The 18,298-nt window shown below is 54.0% G+C and overlaps 1 protein-coding gene across 3 annotated transcripts in view; it reads right to left on the reverse strand.

The window, feature by feature from the left end:
* Window positions 1–18,298, reverse strand: part of PNPLA7 (patatin like domain 7, lysophospholipase) — a 63,112-nt gene that overhangs the window by 9,240 nt on the left and 35,574 nt on the right. For all 3 annotated transcript variants that reach the window (XM_079112758.1, XM_079112757.1, XM_079112759.1), the window contains 6 exons: window positions 15,779–15,848; window positions 10,558–10,707; window positions 3,859–3,922; window positions 3,304–3,472; window positions 2,059–2,241; window positions 1,179–1,297 (listed from right to left, as the gene is read on the reverse strand). In XM_079112758.1, the coding sequence (XP_078968884.1) occupies window positions 1,179–1,297; window positions 2,059–2,241; window positions 3,304–3,472; window positions 3,859–3,922; window positions 10,558–10,707; window positions 15,779–15,848 (755 nt within the window). The remainder of the gene's footprint in view (window positions 1–1,178; window positions 1,298–2,058; window positions 2,242–3,303; window positions 3,473–3,858; window positions 3,923–10,557; window positions 10,708–15,778; window positions 15,849–18,298) is intronic.

Raw genomic sequence — 18,298 nt, forward strand, 5'->3', positions numbered from 1 at the left:
TGCCCGCTGTCCAGCCCTACAGAAAGGATGCTGGCCTCTCCCGGGCTTGGCCGGTCATGGGTATCACCCCTCTCCTCTAGCCCAGTCTCCTTGTCATTGAAGTAAAAGTGAAGTAAGATGCAAAGTCACCCAGGACCCCAATACAGTGAGCATCGTGCTATCACTTTGCCACAAGGTCAAGAACAGCCAGGACTCAGCACACAGAGCTTGGCCAGGAACCCCTGCTGAGCTCCTGGCTCAGAACTGGAAGTGCAGGAGGCAGGCGGGGCTCCTGGCAGAACAGTGCCAGCCCCTGCCCTGGGCCCAGTCAGTGCCCGCAGTACTGCCTTCCTGGGGGGTGTGGGTCTGGCACAGTAAGGCTCCATGCTCATCTGGTTCACCAGAAGGCAGCAACTGCCTGGACTCACCCTCCCCATGATGCTCTCTGACTTCAGGAGAAGGTGATAAGGGTCCAATGACCCAGATTAGGAATAATTTGGGTTTAAAAGTCCTTTAAGGGCCAGCTACAGTGGTTCACGCCTGTAATCTCAGCGGCTGGGAAGGCTGAGGCAGGAGGATTATAAGTTCAAAGCCAGCCTCAGCAAAAGCGAACTGCTAAGCAACTCAGTGAGACCCTGTCTCTAAATAATAGTAAATAGGGCTGCAGATGTGACTCAGTGGTCAAGTGCCCGAGTTCAATCCTTGATAGCCACCACCACCCCCCTGCAACCAAGGAACCTTCAGCCCAAGAACGAAGAAATGCTTCACTGGCTCACACACGGATCAGGCCCTGACTCCACACAATGTGCGTCAAGATGAAAGCAGCTCACCAGGAGCCTGAGGGGACGCTGGTGGAGGAAGACAACTCTTTTTGGAGGAGAGGAAACACAGGTGGCTAAAAGCCAGCAAAGGCTTCCAGGCAAAGACCACTGCAACTTCAAGATTCATTATTTCTTCTACTCTACTGGCAACAAGGAAGTGGGCAGCTCTGCTGGGCCTGCTTGCATCAGGTGCTTCCCTGGGCAGGCCACACCCCTGTGGACCACCTGGATGCTCTCCTGAGGATGGCCGAGGTCACCATGGCCCACAGCTCCTGTCAGTGGTGTGACACCATCGTCCTGCTGGGAGTCCTGCACAGCTCCTGCAGGAATGAGGGCACCTGCACACACAGGGCCGCAGTGCCTGGACTAGGGACTCACCTGGCTCCCCCTCCTCCAAGCACCAATGCGATGGCATTGCCGGTCAGCACCCGGGCCAGGCGGGAGAAGTCCGAGTGCCGGTCTGGGGGTCGCTGGAAGACACGCTCATACAGCTCCATCTGAGAAGGCAGCACGAGACGTGGGCTTGTGCTAGACCCCGTGTGCCCCACGTCTGAGTGGTCTAGGCAGGCTTCCTGAACTCCTCACCCAAAGTCCTCTCGTTTCCAGGACACGGCCCAATCAGCACCCTGATGCCCAGGGGCCCCAGAGCCAGCCCAGGCTCACCCGGGGGGAATGCTGGCCGAGGGCACGTGGGTGATGAGGCAGGCCCAGAATGGGAGGTGGACCCCTCAGGCCCCACAGGTCCTTTTGGTAGATGGTGTTCTCGGTCCTGGGCAGGGGTGCAGCCGTCAGGACGCTGTCCACTGAGCTACAGGGGCTGAGTGGGCTGTGGTGTACAGGCAGCCTCCATGCCCCTTCCAACCTGGGCCCTGAGCCCACCAGGCTGAGGGCTGGCCTAGGGCTGGGTAGGGCTGACCACACCTTCAAGGTTCAGGGACTTGGCTGAGTGTGGGACCCTCAGGTTCAGCCCTTGACCCCCTCAGGCCTTGCTCTTGGGTTTACTGGTGCCCCCAGGACCCGGATGGCCTCTCTGTGCTATGCCTCCACCATGCTGGCACCATGCTGTGGCCTAAGGATCCCCAGGTCAAGCAAACACCAACCTATAGCCGGAGTCCAGGAGCAAAAGAGGCAAACCTCTTAACAGAGCCAGACAGCATGGAGAGAAAGAGGGTCTACACCTTCAAGCCCCCTGTAAGCAGGCAGTCAGGGGAGGCTGTGGGCAGGGGCCCAGGAACCCAGGGCAGCCACCAGGCCTCACCAGCTTGGGCAAGCTCCTCCTAGAGAAGACGCGGCGTGGGCAGCGGAGGTGGAGGTGGCCGGAGCACCAGCTCCGCATGTTGAGCCACTCCACGGTGCGGGCCGGCCCCGGGCCCTCCTCCCTGTGCAGCAGGACCAGCTGCTTCTGGGCACGCACAGCTGTGCTTTCCAGCATCCGCTCCAGCTGGGGAGAGCAGGCCCAGTCAGCCAGCCCAGGCATGCTGAGTAGTGAGGGCAGGATGGCGCTGGCCCCTCGCAGGGCAGGAGGGCTTTAGGCAAGGTCCAAGAGTGGCTCCTTGGCCCTGTACCACCTGGGCTGTGACATGGCCTGTCCTGGGGCTGCTGCCTAGCCGTGCATGTGAGTGGTCAGTGTAGCTGGGGAGCTGGGGTGCAAAGGCAGGGTGCCGCCTCTCTGCACTGCCCCATGAAGGCACATGGGCCCTCTGCTACAAGGTGCTGGCAGCACTCGCCGTTCCAGGGAGCACTGCCCCTACAGAACGGGAACAGACTTCAGAGAGGAGGAATTTTTAGCTGCCCCAGGATTAGAGAGGCCAGGCAAAAGCTTGAGATGAGCCCAGAGCAGTGCAGCAGAGGGAGGAGGTGGGGATGCCAACTCAAGGGGTGAAGAAGCACCGATTCACACCACAAGCTGGAGGAGATAAGCAGGGCTGACGGTGCCCAGCACTAGGAAGGGTGTGGAGCGCTCAGACAGGCACAAGGGAAACCTGTGAAAGCAACCAGGACAACAATCTGCTGACATCTGGGAAAGCTGAAGACCTTCTCTGTGGTCAGCAGTTGTAGGCCCCCTGAAGCACCTTGCACATGGCTGGAGTTGTGAAATGAGTCTACAGTCCATGGGCTGAGAACGTGTGTGCAGATGGTGGGGTGCTCACCAACAGAAAACAAGACAGCCATAAAAATGAGTGGAACGACATGGAAAAGGCTCATGGGTCCCAAGTGTTGAGGAAAAAGGAAATCTCAGGATCATCTGGAACAGGGCACTATTTCTATCGGGTCATGAGCCTGTAGAGGAGTGCTTTATACACATACTGTTAGCAGTGTGAGGCTGAGAGAGGCTCCAACTCCACAAGAGGCCACGGGGCAGGGCCCCTGCAGGGCTTTGTGCTAAAACCCCCAGAGGCAACGAATGCAGCAAGAAGTGTTTGAAGCACGGGTCCCAGACACCTGGGTCCTGTCTCCTTCAAAGGGAAACAGAGTTCTGAGAAAGAGCCCCGTCAGCGCTCACCTCACCCACAGTGGGCTCCTGCTCGCCCAGGCCCACAATCAGGATGCAGTCTGCCTGCCGGATGCAGCGCTGGGTCCAGGGTGTGAGTGTGCAGTCTGCTTGGTAAAGCACGATCCGGTGGATGTCCTCCTGCTGCCCCAGCCAGCTGGACAGCCGGTACTCGTGGAGGCTGAGCCAGAGGCAGGTGCTCAGACTCTGGGGACAGCTCCAGAGAGCCGTGGCTCCTCTGTTAGTCTTACCCCTCCCACAGGCAGGGCCAGCCTCACCCCCCTCCCTGCCCAACATTCCCAGGCCTTTCCTTTCTTGATGAGGATGAGCTGAGCAGAGGCTGCAGCAGGGCAGTGGCTCGGTGGGGAGGATAAGGAGAGACCTGGTCTACTGGGAGGCCCAACGGTGCCCAGTGGTATAGGTGGGCAGGGGACACACTGGGGCATGGGGATGCAGGACACAGAGGTAGTGGGGTACATGTCCAGACTGCCTGGATTGCTAAGAGGTGGAAGCGAAGGTCAGCAGCCATCTTCTACGTGGGTGAACAGGTGCTGAGGGCTAGCACACCTGTCTAGAGCAGCCGAGCCAAGGCGCTGTTTGATGTTGTCACTGGTCAGCAGCAGTACTGGGCCTAAGAATATAATCACCAATCACAGAAATCTGTCCTGGCAGCCACCTCTGCAGACAGGTGAGGGGACCAGAGGTCAGCCCCTGGAAGGCACTGCAGCCTCTCCCACCTCCCTGTGGGGAAGCATAGGTGGAGGGTGCCATTTCCTCTCATCTGGAGGAGACCGGAGGTGGGCTCCCAAGATGGGCAGCCCCCCTTCATCTCCTGCTGACATGCACAAGTTGAAACTCTGCATCCTTACATCTTACTTACACACACACACACACACACTGGGCAGAGGCAGTATGCCAGAGTACAGCTCCAGATTGGCAGGGCTGCCAGGAGTCAAGTTTTGCTCACCCACACAAAGACGCCATCTTTTCACATTTTGTGTCTCTCAAGGTAGCATGCTAGGTTCACTCGCTCTGGAAGCTGACTTGCTGCACTGCAGTAGTGATAAGAGCACCTGGGCTGGGTGGAAAGGACCCTGGAGCCTGATGCTAAGCAGGGAACGCAGAAGGACCTCACAGCTGTCCCTAAGATAGGGCACACTGAGCTGTGACCATTCTGAACCAGACTTCCCCCAAGCGAGCCCTCCAGAGTTGAGTAGTGAGAGCACTGTACGTACATAAACATGCGTCTACACATTCTGAGACAAGGCTAGGCTACCCGGACCAGAACTCCCGGGCCCAAGCCATCCTCCCACCTCAGCCTCTCCATGACTGGGATGAGAGGCAGGTGTGCAGTACCTGGCAACCATATCATGTTTTAACCTGCAGGTGTTTTCAGAGGGACACAGAATAAGCTGTGAGGACGGCTGGGGGGCCTCTGAGATGTAGCTGCTAGTGCTCTGAGTTAAACTGCAGCAGCAGCCCCTCCAGGGTGGCTCAGCAAGGGGCTGCTGGTCTTGAGGGGCTGCCTGCCCTGGCCTGTAGGCTGCAGCCAGGAGCCCCAGTCAGAAGCCACACTGGAGAATCTCTTGGCCATCCCTACCAGGGTGCCAGGGTGCCACGGGGTGGTATTTCCTCAACCTGGATGGTAGTGCCAGGTAGGACCATAAATCTTTTCCACCTCTTGGTGCCAGGAGGCCTGTGTCTGACCGCAGGGACAGGAACTCAGGCAGGGTCCCACTTGCCCTAGTGCACTTCTGCTGGCTGGGCCCCACCTGGACTTGGGGGTCCTGACAGAGGCAGCGCTCCAGGCTCTCGTGGCAGAGGCTACGGCACTGCTGCCCCAGACTGTGCTGATGACCTGCTTCCTGAGAGAGGTCTGTGAGGCAGAGTTCTTCCTCCTGGAGAGCAAGGTGTGGCCGAGTCCCAGCCAAGGGAAGCCCCGGCCTTGTGGAGCCCAGTCTTATGAAAAAGAGACTTGCCAGTATCACCTGTCTCTAGCACAGGGCCATGTGCCTGGAGCTGCAGCCCAGCAGGCACTGCTCATGTTTGCTCTGGCCTGGCCAGCACTGCCAGCTAGCCTACTTGCCAGACAGCCTCTTTCCCAAATTCTGGACGGCAGAGGAAAAGGAGATGACACCTCTTGTACTAGAGTTTTCAAAGAGGAATACCCAGAGAGCAAGTGTCCCAAGGCAGCCACCCCCTTCAGGGAAAGGCAACACAGCCCGCAGTCTGGCTGCCTGAGGGTTCTGGGTCAGCCCAACTTTGCAGGACAGTTCTCCCCTTCCTCACATGGGTTCTTGAGAATCCAGAGGGGAGGCTAGGAGGGCAGCATTCTGAGGCCCCTAGGGCACGCTGCAGGAGATGGGCTGTTTCTCTCCCTGTAAACAGGATGTCCTCCAATGATCTAGCCCAGTGAGTTCTTCTGTCCCCTGGGGTATGACCCAAGGCAGGCGGCTTTCCAGGTCCCGACCCATTCTCCTGAGCCTTGGGAACCAGCTGGTAACGAATGCTAGATTTCCGTTATCCATGCTGCCCAGCACGTGGGAATCCACCTCAGACAGCTCAGACCAGCTTGCGACCTGGGGCAGAGGGCCTCGCTGCCATCGTGCCTAACGGACACAGGAGTCTTACGTCCACCCACTGCATAGCTAGAGTGAACCCCAGGCATATCATAAACTTAAATGAAAGGCAGAGCAAAGGAGTTTTTAGAGCATCCCATGATTTGAGGGCAGGGTGACATCAATAAAACAAAAAGCAGCACCATACAGGAAAAAATTGGTCTGAATTAGAATTAAGAATTTCTGTTTGTAGGGGCTGGGGCAGTGGCTCAGAGGTAGAGTGCTTGCCTGGTATGTGTGAGGCACTGGGTTGAATTTTCAGCACCACATATAAATAAATAAGTAAAATAAAAGTCTATCGACAACTAAAATAAATAAATAAATAAAAAGAAAGAATTTCTATTTGTCAAAAGACACAACTAAAAGAATAAAAAAGCAAGTCACACTTAGAAACAGACCCACATAAATAGAGTCGGGGGTCTCTGACAGAAGAGCCACGGCTGAACACGCAGGCACAGACCTCCTGCCTTTGCAGAAGGGAGCAGAGGTGGACCCCAGAGCCAGCGTCAAACGCAGCACTCAGGGCATAAGCACGAAGTGAGTGAGTACAGCTGCAATTCCGTGATGCAGAACTTCTGCTCTGCAAGGGTCAGAAAAGGGAATGGACAGGCAAGCCGCAGAAGGGAGAGGACACTGAGAAGACATCTGATACAGGACAGCTCTCCAGCACGCACAGAGACGTCCACATTCCAACCACGTGAAAACAGTGCTCTCGCTCAAGACACCTGCGGCCCTCTGAATGTGTACTCCTTGCTTTCCTGAATAAATTTAAGTGCCTCTACTGAAAAATAAAAGAAAGAAAGAAAGAAAGAAAGAAAGAAAGAAAGAAAGAAAGAAAGAAAGAAAGAAAGAAAGAAAGAAAGAGAAAGAAAGAACCTAATTGGAAAATGAGCCAGAGATGTGAAAAGACAACTAACCAAGGGAATGTCCTGGTTTGGATGTCCCCAGAGCTGCTGTGCTGATGCAGGAAATGTTCAGAGGTGCTGACAACTGAGCCTGTGACGGCTGTGATCTCATCAGTCCATCCTAGTCTGAGTGGACTGACTGGGTGGGGAGTGGGTCAGTGGGGTGTGGCTGGAGGAGGTGGGCACTGGGGGAATGTCCTGGAAGGATGCATGCTCCCCGCAGCCCCGGCCCCTTCCCCACCCAGCCCCTGCTTCCTGGCTGCCACCAGTTGAACAGTTTCCCTTCGCTGCACTCTTCCACCTTGGGCCCAGAGCAGTGCAGTCAGTCATCTACAGACTGAGACCTCTGAAACATGAGCCAAAAGAAGCTTTCCTCCTACAAGTTGATCTTGTCAGCTATTTTGGTCACAGAAAAGCAAAACCTGACTAACACACAAGGTAGAACTACAGATAAAAAGTAAGCACATGAAAACACCACGTTGTGTGTCAGAGAAAGATGCAAGGAGGCAAGAGTGGCTGCTGGGGATCCAGAGTGGCACAACCACTCAGGAAGACAGTTTGGTTTCGCTTACAAAGCGACGGTCCAGCAGTCGCACTCCTCAGTATTTACACAAGGAGACTGAAAACGTGCCCACACCCACCCTGTGCGTGGGCGTCTACGGCAGCTTGATTCACAGTTGCCAGAACTTGGAAGCAGCGGAGCCGCCCTGAGGAGGTGAGTGCGTAAACAGGCAGTGAACAGTGATCACGCCGAAGAGGTGGACTCTCAGGCCATCGGAAGACCTCAGGGGTCATAAATGCACACCACTGCACAAAAGGAGCTTGGTGGGATGTAGCTCAGTGGGTAGCGTGCTTGCCTCGCATACACAGGCCCTGGGTTCAATCCCCAGCACCACCAAAAAAAAAAGGAGCCTGGAGAAGGTCAGGCACGGAGCCCACCTAAGAGGCAAAGGTGGGCAGCAAGTGGCTGCCAGGCTGTGGGTAGGAGGGACGCGTGGGCACAGTGCGGAGGGTGTGTGGGGCAGTGAGGCCGACCCAAGGACACAGAGGTGGAGGCGCGCAGGATTCCAACAGGCTGGAACCCCGTGTGGATGGTGTGCCCCGGCAGTGGTCTTGGGGAGGATCCGGCTCTGTGGGTTGTGGGGGTGCTGAAAGCGTGGCAGGCTGTGCCTGGTGGGGCACATGGGAAACCTCTGCACCTTCCTCTTGATTTTGCTGTGAGCCTGAAACTCCTACAAAACGCAAACTCTATTCAAAAGGGGTAGGAGTTCTTCCATCGATCCCCTGACAACCCCCATTAGAAAATGAGCAAAGGCTGGGATGCTGCTCGGTGGTGGTGCCTGCCCAGCACAGCAGAGCCCCGGGCTCCACCCCTGCTCTGAGAAAGAAAGGAGAGCGGGAGGAAAGAGCAGGTAAGCGAGAAAAGATGAGCAGACGCCCCCAAGGACACACACAGGCAGTGAGGACGCACTGGGAAGTCTTCGACATCTCTACCTGCCAAGACCAGCCCAGGAGAAGCCCCCCTGCTGGCAGAGCTGCAGAGGAGCAGGTCCCCCTCACTGCTGGTGGGAGGCAGGGTGCGGTCACTCGGGCACCTGAGGCAACACACTCGTGGCCCACCTCCCACTCCTGGGCATTTATCCCAAAGGACAGTTCACCGGCACACGCTCGCCGTTAGCAAGCAGTCCCTGGACTGGACACCACCCCACAGCCTTCTGTGAGGTGGCACCCACACAATGGACAGTCCTCTTAACAGAAAGCAAGCTGATCTCAAAAGGCCACAGGCCGAAGGGCTCTGTTTTCATAACAAAACCTCGAGCGAGAGGGCAGGGGAGGCCAGTGAGCAAGTGACCTGAAAGTGGGGGCAGCTCTGGGGGTCTCCTCTGCACCACGCAGCACTCCACAGCCAGACGTGGGGCAGACATGGAGCACACAGTGCTGACCTCCTGGCCTGGAGACTGCTGGGGCCTGGCCTGGAGTGCCCCCACAAGGCTCAGGAGCTGAGGGCCGGTCCAGTGCAGCCATGCTCTGAGGTGGGGCCTCTGGGAGGCAATGGGCTCTCAAGCACCCTGAGCCCAGGGGACAAGCACGTAGAGGGGTCCACACTCCATGGGTGTGGGGGCTTTCCTGGTCACTGTGGGATGAGCGCTCTGCTCCCACAGGCTCCCCAACAGGATGTTCTTTCTGCCTCACTACAGGCCCAGAAACAAAGAGGCCAAGTGGTCATGCACTGAGACCTCTGCTTCACCAACCATGAGTCTTCACTCTTTTAAGTTGACTTTATCAGGTATTTTCTCACAGTGGCAGAAACCTAGCAATATCCTTATGTGTGTTGTCACCACTGGGGAACATGGGCAAAGTGTATGTGGGGTCTCGCCTTACTCTTTTGCCATTTCCTGTGATTCCATAATGATAAAAGCTTTTTTAAAAAGGAATAAATTTTCCTGAAGCAGCACATACCCATGTACAACCTGAAGATGGTCTAGCTGCATTCTAAACAATCTAACTAATGTCACTGGAAATGACAGGACTTCCTACAAACATCCAGAATACTTGTGAGACAAAAATCAAGACTAAGACAAGGTAACTCGTGCTTCTGTGTTTAAATTTTTCATTTTTAAAAAATAAAAATAATTTTTAAAAGTTCACTTGAGAATAACTTTTAGATATTAGATATTTAAAGTGGTACCTTTCAGTCTTACAGATGTTTCTGCTGGCATTTACTTAATGTTTTCTATAATTAAACGTCTGTACCAGGCAGAGAACACTTCTGCGTGATATCAAAAGAAATATATTTTTTCTTGGTAATCAGACAACCCTGATGGCATTCATTATTTCATCTCTTTGCAGAGACAACCCTGAAACTTCCAGTTTAATCCCACCACAGATAATTGACTAATTGACTTCTTAACATTATGGTCACCATGGTTACATAAGGACTTATAAATAAAGTATGAAGAAGAAGCCGCGCACCATGGCCACACCTGTAACCCCAGCAACTTGGGAGGTCGAAGCAGGAGGATTGCAAGCCTAAGGCCAGTCTCAGCAACTGAGCGAGTCCTGGCTGGGGCGTGGCCCAGTGGTAGAGGATTGCCAGGCATGCCAAGGGTCTCAGCTCCGTCCCCAGCACCAAAGACCAATAAAATCAGTGCTGGGCTGGGCTGGGGCTCAGGGGTGGCGCTTGCCTAGCACATGTGAAGCACTGGGTTCAATTCTCAGCACCACATAAAAATAAATAAATAAAAATAAAAAGGTACTGTGTCCATCTACAATAACAACCAAAAATCAGTGCTAAGGGGAACACAAGAACACGGAATAGCTTATGAATCTGAAAATTCCCAAGAGTTCTTGGACATTCGTACTCCCCTTTCTTGAGTTCACTAGCTGTCAGGAATCCTGTTTCCGATGGATGATGGTCCCTAGGTCCCATACTAGAAATGACAGACCCCCAGCGCTGGCTCGGAGTGGTGGATTTGTCCTGACCCTCCACCAGCTGAGCTACCTGAGCCAGCAGGGGGTGCATTCCACAGTCAGTCGCTCCCCACCAGTGTCCCCTCCCTGAGATGGGGCCTGTGGGGGACAAGGAAGGCATCCTGGGCCTGTGCTGAGGGCTTCCATGGTGGCCTGCTGTCACACGCTCCTGCACCCTTGAGCTGCCCCAGCCTGGCAGCCAAGTCCTCAGTGTGAAGTTCCCCAAGGCAGAGCCCTCCCAGCCTGGGGGCCCTCCCTCTGTACAGGCTTACCAATGGCACTGAGGGCATGCTGAAGCTCCAGGGCGAAGGTGGTGAGTGGCACGTCCTCAGACACGGGCATTGCGGCCACCGTGGACAGGTTGCCAGCTGGGCTCCCTACGTCCCACTTGCTGCCTGCTGTGTGGAGCCCAAGCTGGTGGCCTATGGAGCACAGAGTGGAGATCAACCCGGGGGGCTGCTGCTGGGACAGCCTCAGGTCTCCAGATGACACAGGCACCAACCAACAGGACAGTGATAAGCAGAGCCCTGCCCAGAGTCTTGCCCTCTCCCCTCTTGACTTGATCTCCTGCTCCAGGAGATCTTCTCTGACTGGTCTCCCAGTAGTACTGCCCAGCTGGCCACAGGTGCTTCCCCACTATGAAGGAAGGGGTGTGTGCAGCCTGTGGAGGCTCAGCATCATCTGCCTGTCTCTGCTGCAAGTCTGCAAAGCCCAGAGCCTCGTTCCCAGCAGCTCACAGGTGGCACTCACTTCTGCCAAGGAGCCAAGCCCAGCCACCTCCAGGTCCAGAAGGTAGCCCAGTGCTGGGAGGTGTCAGCCACAGAGCTTGCTGCCCCTGGGAAGAGACCCAAGTCCTGGAGTGGGCACTGGAATCCGCCATCCCAGTCAGGCGGCCTCCCCAAGCGTGTCCTTGAGGGCCCTGAGAAAGGCTGGGAGGACGCCGGCAGTGTGGACTGCAAGTGCTCCTCCGCTGCAGGGCTCTGTCCTGAGAGGGCTTGTTACAACCTCAGGGATGAACCGTGCAACAGCGCACAAGAAAGCGAGGCAAAAGGAGGCCTGCCACACGCTGTCCTCTTGGATTGGCTTCTCCTGGTAGACCCAGCCTCATCCACACCACCTGGCCACGTACTTACAGGTCCAGCTGCCTCCACAAAAGCTCAGGCCCAGGAAGCCCCTCTGTGCAGCAGGTCTTGGGTGCCACGCTCCCTGCTGTGGACTCCCACCCCATGAGGGTATATCCTACCCACTTTCAACCCTCAGCACAGCAGTCAGGGCCCCCAGAGAGCTGAGGCACTGGGGACGCAGACTGTCCTAGAGTCTACAATGATGCTTCCAAAGCCAAGGGGAAGTCTGCCATCCTCAGGATGAAGGAGGCAACTGACAAGTGATTCTAAAAATCCACAGCCCCAGCAAAAGTGCTACTACACAGAAATGGAGGAGAATCCCACCCAGGCTGGCCTCCACCTCGGTCGGGTTTCACAGGCTCATTCTGCAGCAGCTCTTCCTCAGGGAAGCCCTCCCTTTCCTCCTTCTCAGGGACCTCAGATGTCAGAACCTCCCTTCTGGGTGGCACTGAAAGGGGCTCCAGCACTGGCTTTGTGTAGCTCTTCCTTAGTTTTTAGGCACGGTGCTCGTCAAGTGCTGGCTCTGACCCAAGAGGAGGTAGAACAGGCGCACACCAACTGGCTGTCACAAGTCCTACCTGGCTGCCTCCTGAGAGACCAGCAAATGCCTGGTCCCAGCAGTTCACTACAGCCACCCCTGCCCTAAACCAGAGGTGGGAGAGGTAGAGAGAAATACTTCACCCCAGTGTGTGCAGGTCTGGCTGTGCGGGGACCAGCTGCAGCACCCCACCCCAGAACTGAGCGCTGGGATGATACAGATAGCCAGCAGCGTCCACAATGGTCTGGGAACAGGACAGGGCAGTCAGAGCAGTACTGCAAGGCTTTGGGACTGGCTAACATCAGACCACAGTCCAGAGAAGTGGGCCAGGACAGGAGCTGCAGATGCGCAGTGACAGTTTGCTAAAATGCAAGATTTAAATGGAAACAAAGTACTCAAAATAGTAGGGCATGATCCAGATTGCCAGGTGTACCAGGAGCAAGGAACACTTGACTGGAGCAAGAAAAGCGCATCAGCAGACAAAACAGCCATGTGTCTCAGACACGGGAATCACCTGACAGGGACAAGGAAGCAGCTGGAAGCGGTGATCACGAGCATTCCACCAACAGAATGGAATCAGAGCTCTCCGCACAGGCCTCCAGCAGGGTCGAGGGGAGGGAGGAAAGAGGCAGGAACCAAAGACAGACCAAAGGAACGCTCTGCCAGACATCAGAGAGAGACCCCAGGGGCAGTGACAGACGCTGTGGCTGGAAGTCCTTATGTTTCCAGAAGAGGAGAAAGATTCAAGGTCGAAAGAAGGCTGACAGGACACACCCGAAGACATTCATGCCCAGACAGGTCAGATCTAATTTATGAAAACTAAAGGCAGGGACTGGGCTGGGCTCAGTGGGGGAGCACTTGCCTGGCATGTGGGGCCCTGGCTTTGATACACAGCACCACATATAAATAAATAAAATAAGAGATCCATTAACAGCTAAAAATTTTTTTAAAAAAGAAAACTAAAGGCAAAGAAAAAAATTCTTGAACATGGACATAAAGAAATAACACCTGATCTACTTGGGAACGATTTAAAGTCAGGTTGAGTGAGAAATAGAAAGTGTGATGGTCCCTTTTCAGAACACAGAATGGGGGCAGATGCCTGGGGACACAGGAATGGCGGCTGGCCAGGGAGAGCCGGGTGGAAGCTACCTGCAAGCAATGCAGAAGGTGAAGATTCACAGCCCCTTGGCAGACAGGCGAGGGGAGGGCCCCCGACCAGGAGAGGCTCTCCCTCCACACGAGGACAGAGGAAGAGGAGGTGGGGACAACTGAGGGACAATTCCTGAAACAGCCCAATTAATTTAAATTTAGTTAAATTAAAATTAAAGTAAGACCCAGGCGAGGTCAGGTCCCACAGTACTCGGCCTAGGAGGAACCGGGGACCTGGCACTCTCGGGGGGCCTGGCCTGCTGGGGATAAAACGCTGGTTCTGAGTGCTCTGGGGACGCCTGCGCCCCAGGCCCCCGATCGCAGGACCGTCAGTAAAACCTGGCTTTTTGCTATTCCTGTGTCCCGCGGTCCATACTTTGGGCTTGGACAGGTGAGCATGTTTCTCGCAGTGTGGCTTACCTGTGGTGCAGGGATGAGAAGTGTTTCAGATTTGGGACTTATTCAGGTTTGGGAACATTTGATAGACTACTGGTTGAGCACCCCTGATCTGAAAATCCAAAATATTCTAGAATTTGAGATTTTTTTAGTGCTTCTTTAATGCTGAGTGTCATCACTCAAGAAGTTTGAGATTTTGGACAGTGAGTTTTTGGATGGGGAGGTTAGACAACATCTGGATTCCCATAATCAGTGGGACAAAGTTCTTAAGGACCATCAAACCATGCAACATCTAGAAAACACCCCTTGAGATGAAGGTGAGGTAAGACGGTTGCAAATAAAGGGAGACAAAGAGAAGTCCTGGCCATTAACTTGCTCCACAAAACTGCTAAGAGAGGCCCTTCCACAGGGGGAACTGATTCCACAGACCCCTGACCAGGGATGCAGGACAGCAGGGAGGCCCTTCTCCAAGGGGAACTGACCCCATGGACCCCTCACCAGTGATGCAAGACAGCAGCCGAGTGTCACACACTGTTCCTTTGGACTTGAAATCACGATTGACGTGTGAAAGCACGGTGAGCACTGACTGAAGGGTTCTTGACACCGGTAGAGGTACTACAGCAACCAAGCATAACAGGAAACTCGGCGTATCCAGACAGCCATGGGGGCTGAGCACACTGGTGACACAAGGCTGGCAGTAACAGACGAGTGAACAGTAAGGTGGGCATGGACACTGTGTGCTGCAGTGACCACAGAAAGTTCCTTTTATTTTTTAATTTTTAGTTGTAGGTGGACACCATATACCTTTATTTATATGCAGTGCTGAGGATCAGACCCAGTGCCCCACACATGCGCGCGCTCTACACTGAGCCACAGCCCAGCCCACCAAAAGTATCGTTGAAGCGACAGTGACAAGTGAAACCTTGGTGCTTAAAAGTGCCACAAGCTGGGCACGACAACTGCACCCGCCACCCCAGGGACTGCAAGTCACTCCTAGTGACTCAGGAGGCTGAAGTAGGATGGTCACAAGCTAAAGGCCAGCCTAACCAATCAGTGACCATGTCTCCAAAAAAATTAATTAACTAAATTTAGTTAAATTAAAGGTAGGGATGGGAGAAAGGGAAAATTCATAAAATGGCAGAAATAAATCCTGAAAGAACAATTACATTAGCTATAAATGGTCAAAAACATAAATTAAAAGGTCAAGACCATCAGAAAGGATGACAAAAACAGGATCCAGTGATATGCTTCCTACCGCCCCAGCCGAACATGCCTCCCACGTTCAGTCCAACGGAAACTTGGTGTCACCTCACTGGCAACAGAGCTTTGGAGATGTGATCAGGTGAGGGTGAGGTCAGCTTGGAGTGGGCCATGCCATCACCCTCGCTGCCTCTGTGCAGTGCATCTGTCCACCAGCCTGTCCCTTTTGCACACAATACTGCGCACGAGCTACAGTGGTGGTCCCAGGCATAGTCCCTGCCTTCATGCGGCTCACGGGGCAGTGCAGGCAGAGACCGTGGACAAGCCAGCGAGGAGAACTGGTGCAGAACGAGGTGGAGAAGGACTGAGAGCATCAGGTACTGATGGGGAGGCTGTGCTGAGCAGCGAATGCTGAGGGTGCTCCGGGAGGGGATGGGGGTTGGGGGGCAGGTGGGAAAGGACCCGGCGCCTGGTATGCACAGAAGAGGGAGGAGGCCCGAGGCAAGGCTGTTCACCAGGGAAGAAGAGCCGAAGAGCAACATCCCAGTTCCTGATGTCTAGAGTCCAGGGAAAGAGAACAGCCCCAGAACCCAGAGCCAACCATGGCTCCCCAGAAAAGCACATGCTCAGATCTAGGAGAGGATAAATAAGCTGGAGTCCTTTTGCCATCTTTCTACACTTGGCACGGGACAGACAACAGCCTCCAGCTGGCCCACTCCCTGAAGATTCACCCTGTTTCCTTTTTTTAATGGGCTGACAAACATAGGAGGGAGATACATCCCAATTTTCCACACACACAGTGGAACTTCCTCACTGCTGCCCACACTGAGACCTATTTCAGCAAATTCTTCTGGCACTGCCAAAGCCTAAGCACACTCCCTCTATCCACCCTGCTCAGTCACCCTAGTGGGAGCTCTGCAACCTTCCTGGAGGGTTGGGCAGCCCAGAGGCCTTCCTTCCTCCAGGCCGGGTTTCAGGGTGGGACTGTGCGAGGTGAGCAGGGGCTGTGCACAGACTGGGTGGGGCCCTGGGTCAGAGAGGGTCCCTCAGGCAGGTCTCCAACACCCTTGTGTGGGACACACCCACCTGTCACAGATCCCTGCTGGAGGCTGCCCAGGATCTTCTCCCCCAAGAGATGAATCAACCGAGTTACCACCTGGGGACACAGAAAGATAAGTAACCTCAAAAAAAAAATTTTTAAACAATGAAATCTGGCACCTAAAGATGCACAGTGATGCTCAAACAGGGCTTTAGGCCCTTTTCAGACACTGCCAAGGGCTGGAAACGACTGTAGGCCAGGGATGGGCAGAGGCTCCCTTCTGCAGACCACTACCCTTCTAGGTGCCAGGAAAGCAGACGTTCACTCAGGAGACAGCCCTGGGTGCCAGGGACAGCAGGTAAAAGAGGCACAACCCCTACAAGCCTGCTCCAGAGCAGAGAGATAGCCCAAGGCAGCCACCCCAGCCTCAAAGCAGGACAAGGACAGACTGACAGGGCCTCCTGATCCAAGGACTCATCTTGGTCAGGTGCAATCTGCTCCTGCATGGACATCTGACTCCAGGAGGACAGCTGGGGATGTGGACTGATACATGACGATGTCCAGGAATTATTACATTTTAGATACAATAATGTTATTTTGGGTTGTATTAATATTAAATTTTTTAAGGTTGTAGACTAGTGTATTTAAGGACTGGATGTCAAAATATCTATAACTTACTTTAAAAATTAATTTTAAATTGATAAAAGTTCTTATGATTTACTTAACTTTAATTTTTAAATTTTCTTTCTTTCTTTTTTTTTTTGGTGCTGGGAATTGAATCCAGAGGCTCTCTACCACTGAGCTACACCCCAATACTTTTTCTTTTGAGACAGGGTTTTGCTAAATTGCCCAGCCTGGCCTTGAACGTGCAATCCTCGTGCCTTGGCCTCCAGAGTTGCTGGGATTACAGGCTTCCTATTACTGAGACAGGGGCAAAGGTCGGCAGTCAGTGTAGGTAATGAATGACGGGGGTCAACAGGGTGAGGACTGGTTATCAAAGAGAGAACATGCATTCCTCAGGTTACCCTCCACTGTGCTCCTAGGCACTCTGAGCTGCTAATTAATTAACCTATGTGCTTCCAGTCATGTGTACGGGAAGAAGAGGGGGTCCTGGGGCCTGTAATAAAGCCAGACCCCTGCCCCCCATGGGCTCTCGCTCTGCTCCCAGGGTCTCCACCACTTTCTTAAATAAAACCTGCTGTCTATCCTTGCCGCTCCCCTCACCCACTCCAGCAGCTGCATTTCACACATACTCCTAGACACTCTGAAAGCCAATCCCAAGCAAAGCATTTCATGATACACAGACATATTAATATCTGAATATGTTTCTTTAAAGCATAAGAACTTTTAAAAATAACCATAATATAATTGTCACAATTAAAAATTAACAATATGGGCTGGGCTCGTGGCTCAGTGGTAGAGTACTTGCCTAGCATGTGTGAGGCCCTGGGTTTGATCCTCAAGTACCACATAAAAATAAATAAATAAAATAAATAAAGGCATTGTGTCCATCTACAAGTAAAAATATCTTTTAAAAATTAACAATAATTCAAAGTGAAAACTAATTTTAAAAAAGATTATTTCTGTGTCAGGTGGCCAAGGTTCAAAACAAGCCAATAAGTATGTGAACAGGTACTCAGCATCTTCAATTATCAGGAGATACAAATCCATACCCCAGTGAGCTCCACTCTCTGCCCACACTGTGCTGGGGTGGCATGGACAGCAGGGCTCAGGCCCACCATACTGGCTGTAAAGCACTCAGCAGCTTTGGGGAACCGTCTGCAGTTCCCTAAAACACACCTCCACCATGATCCAGCAGCTCCACACTGTGTGGGGCTGGGCTTCGCCCAAACTGGAAACACCCAACACCTCTCTTTTGAAGAGGGGACCAGTGGGGTGCACAGTGGAGAAGCCACACAAAAGACTGTGCTCTGGGCTAGTTCACATGCAGGAGATCCCAGGGCAGGCAGGAATGGGAAGAGGGCAGGGGGCTGACGGGAGAACCTCACCAAGGGGCTCCCTGTGGTGAAGGGCTGAGAGCGACCCCATGAACAGGACATACCCCAAGGGGAGAGCCCACCCCTGTGAATGGGGTGCTGCTACAGACCAGGGAAAAGGGACTGGGTTCTCAGAGCTGCACGGACCCCTGCCAGCTTACACACACTTGGGGCTGCTGCTGCTCAGCTTGGCCACAGAGGAGGAAGGTAACTTCAGTAGTGGTCAGCCTAGGTGTGGGCAAGAGCTTAAAGCAGACAGTCACGGCCTACTGTGAGAAGCAGCAAGGCCAGTGGCCAAAGACAAGGAGAAGGGGAAGGCCATGAACCCAGGGGAGTGGATGTGAGTATACTCAGGCCACCAGGGAGTGGTCACAGTCGCAGAGGGGCAGCCAGTGGCCAAGGCAGCCTGCTGCCTCTGCCTCAGGACCCAGGCTGCACATGGGTGCAATAGGGTTGCACAGCCAGGCCGACAGGAGCCACTGTCCAGGATAGGAGCCACCACTCCCTGCCCTGGATGGGGCATCAGTTCATCCTGACTGGTCCTTAAATGGACAACTACAGTGTCCCTGA

The sequence above is a fragment of the Sciurus vulgaris genome, assembly GCF_902686455.1.
Source record: "Sciurus vulgaris genome assembly, chromosome: 15".
Taxonomy (NCBI): Eukaryota; Metazoa; Chordata; class Mammalia; order Rodentia; family Sciuridae; genus Sciurus; species Sciurus vulgaris.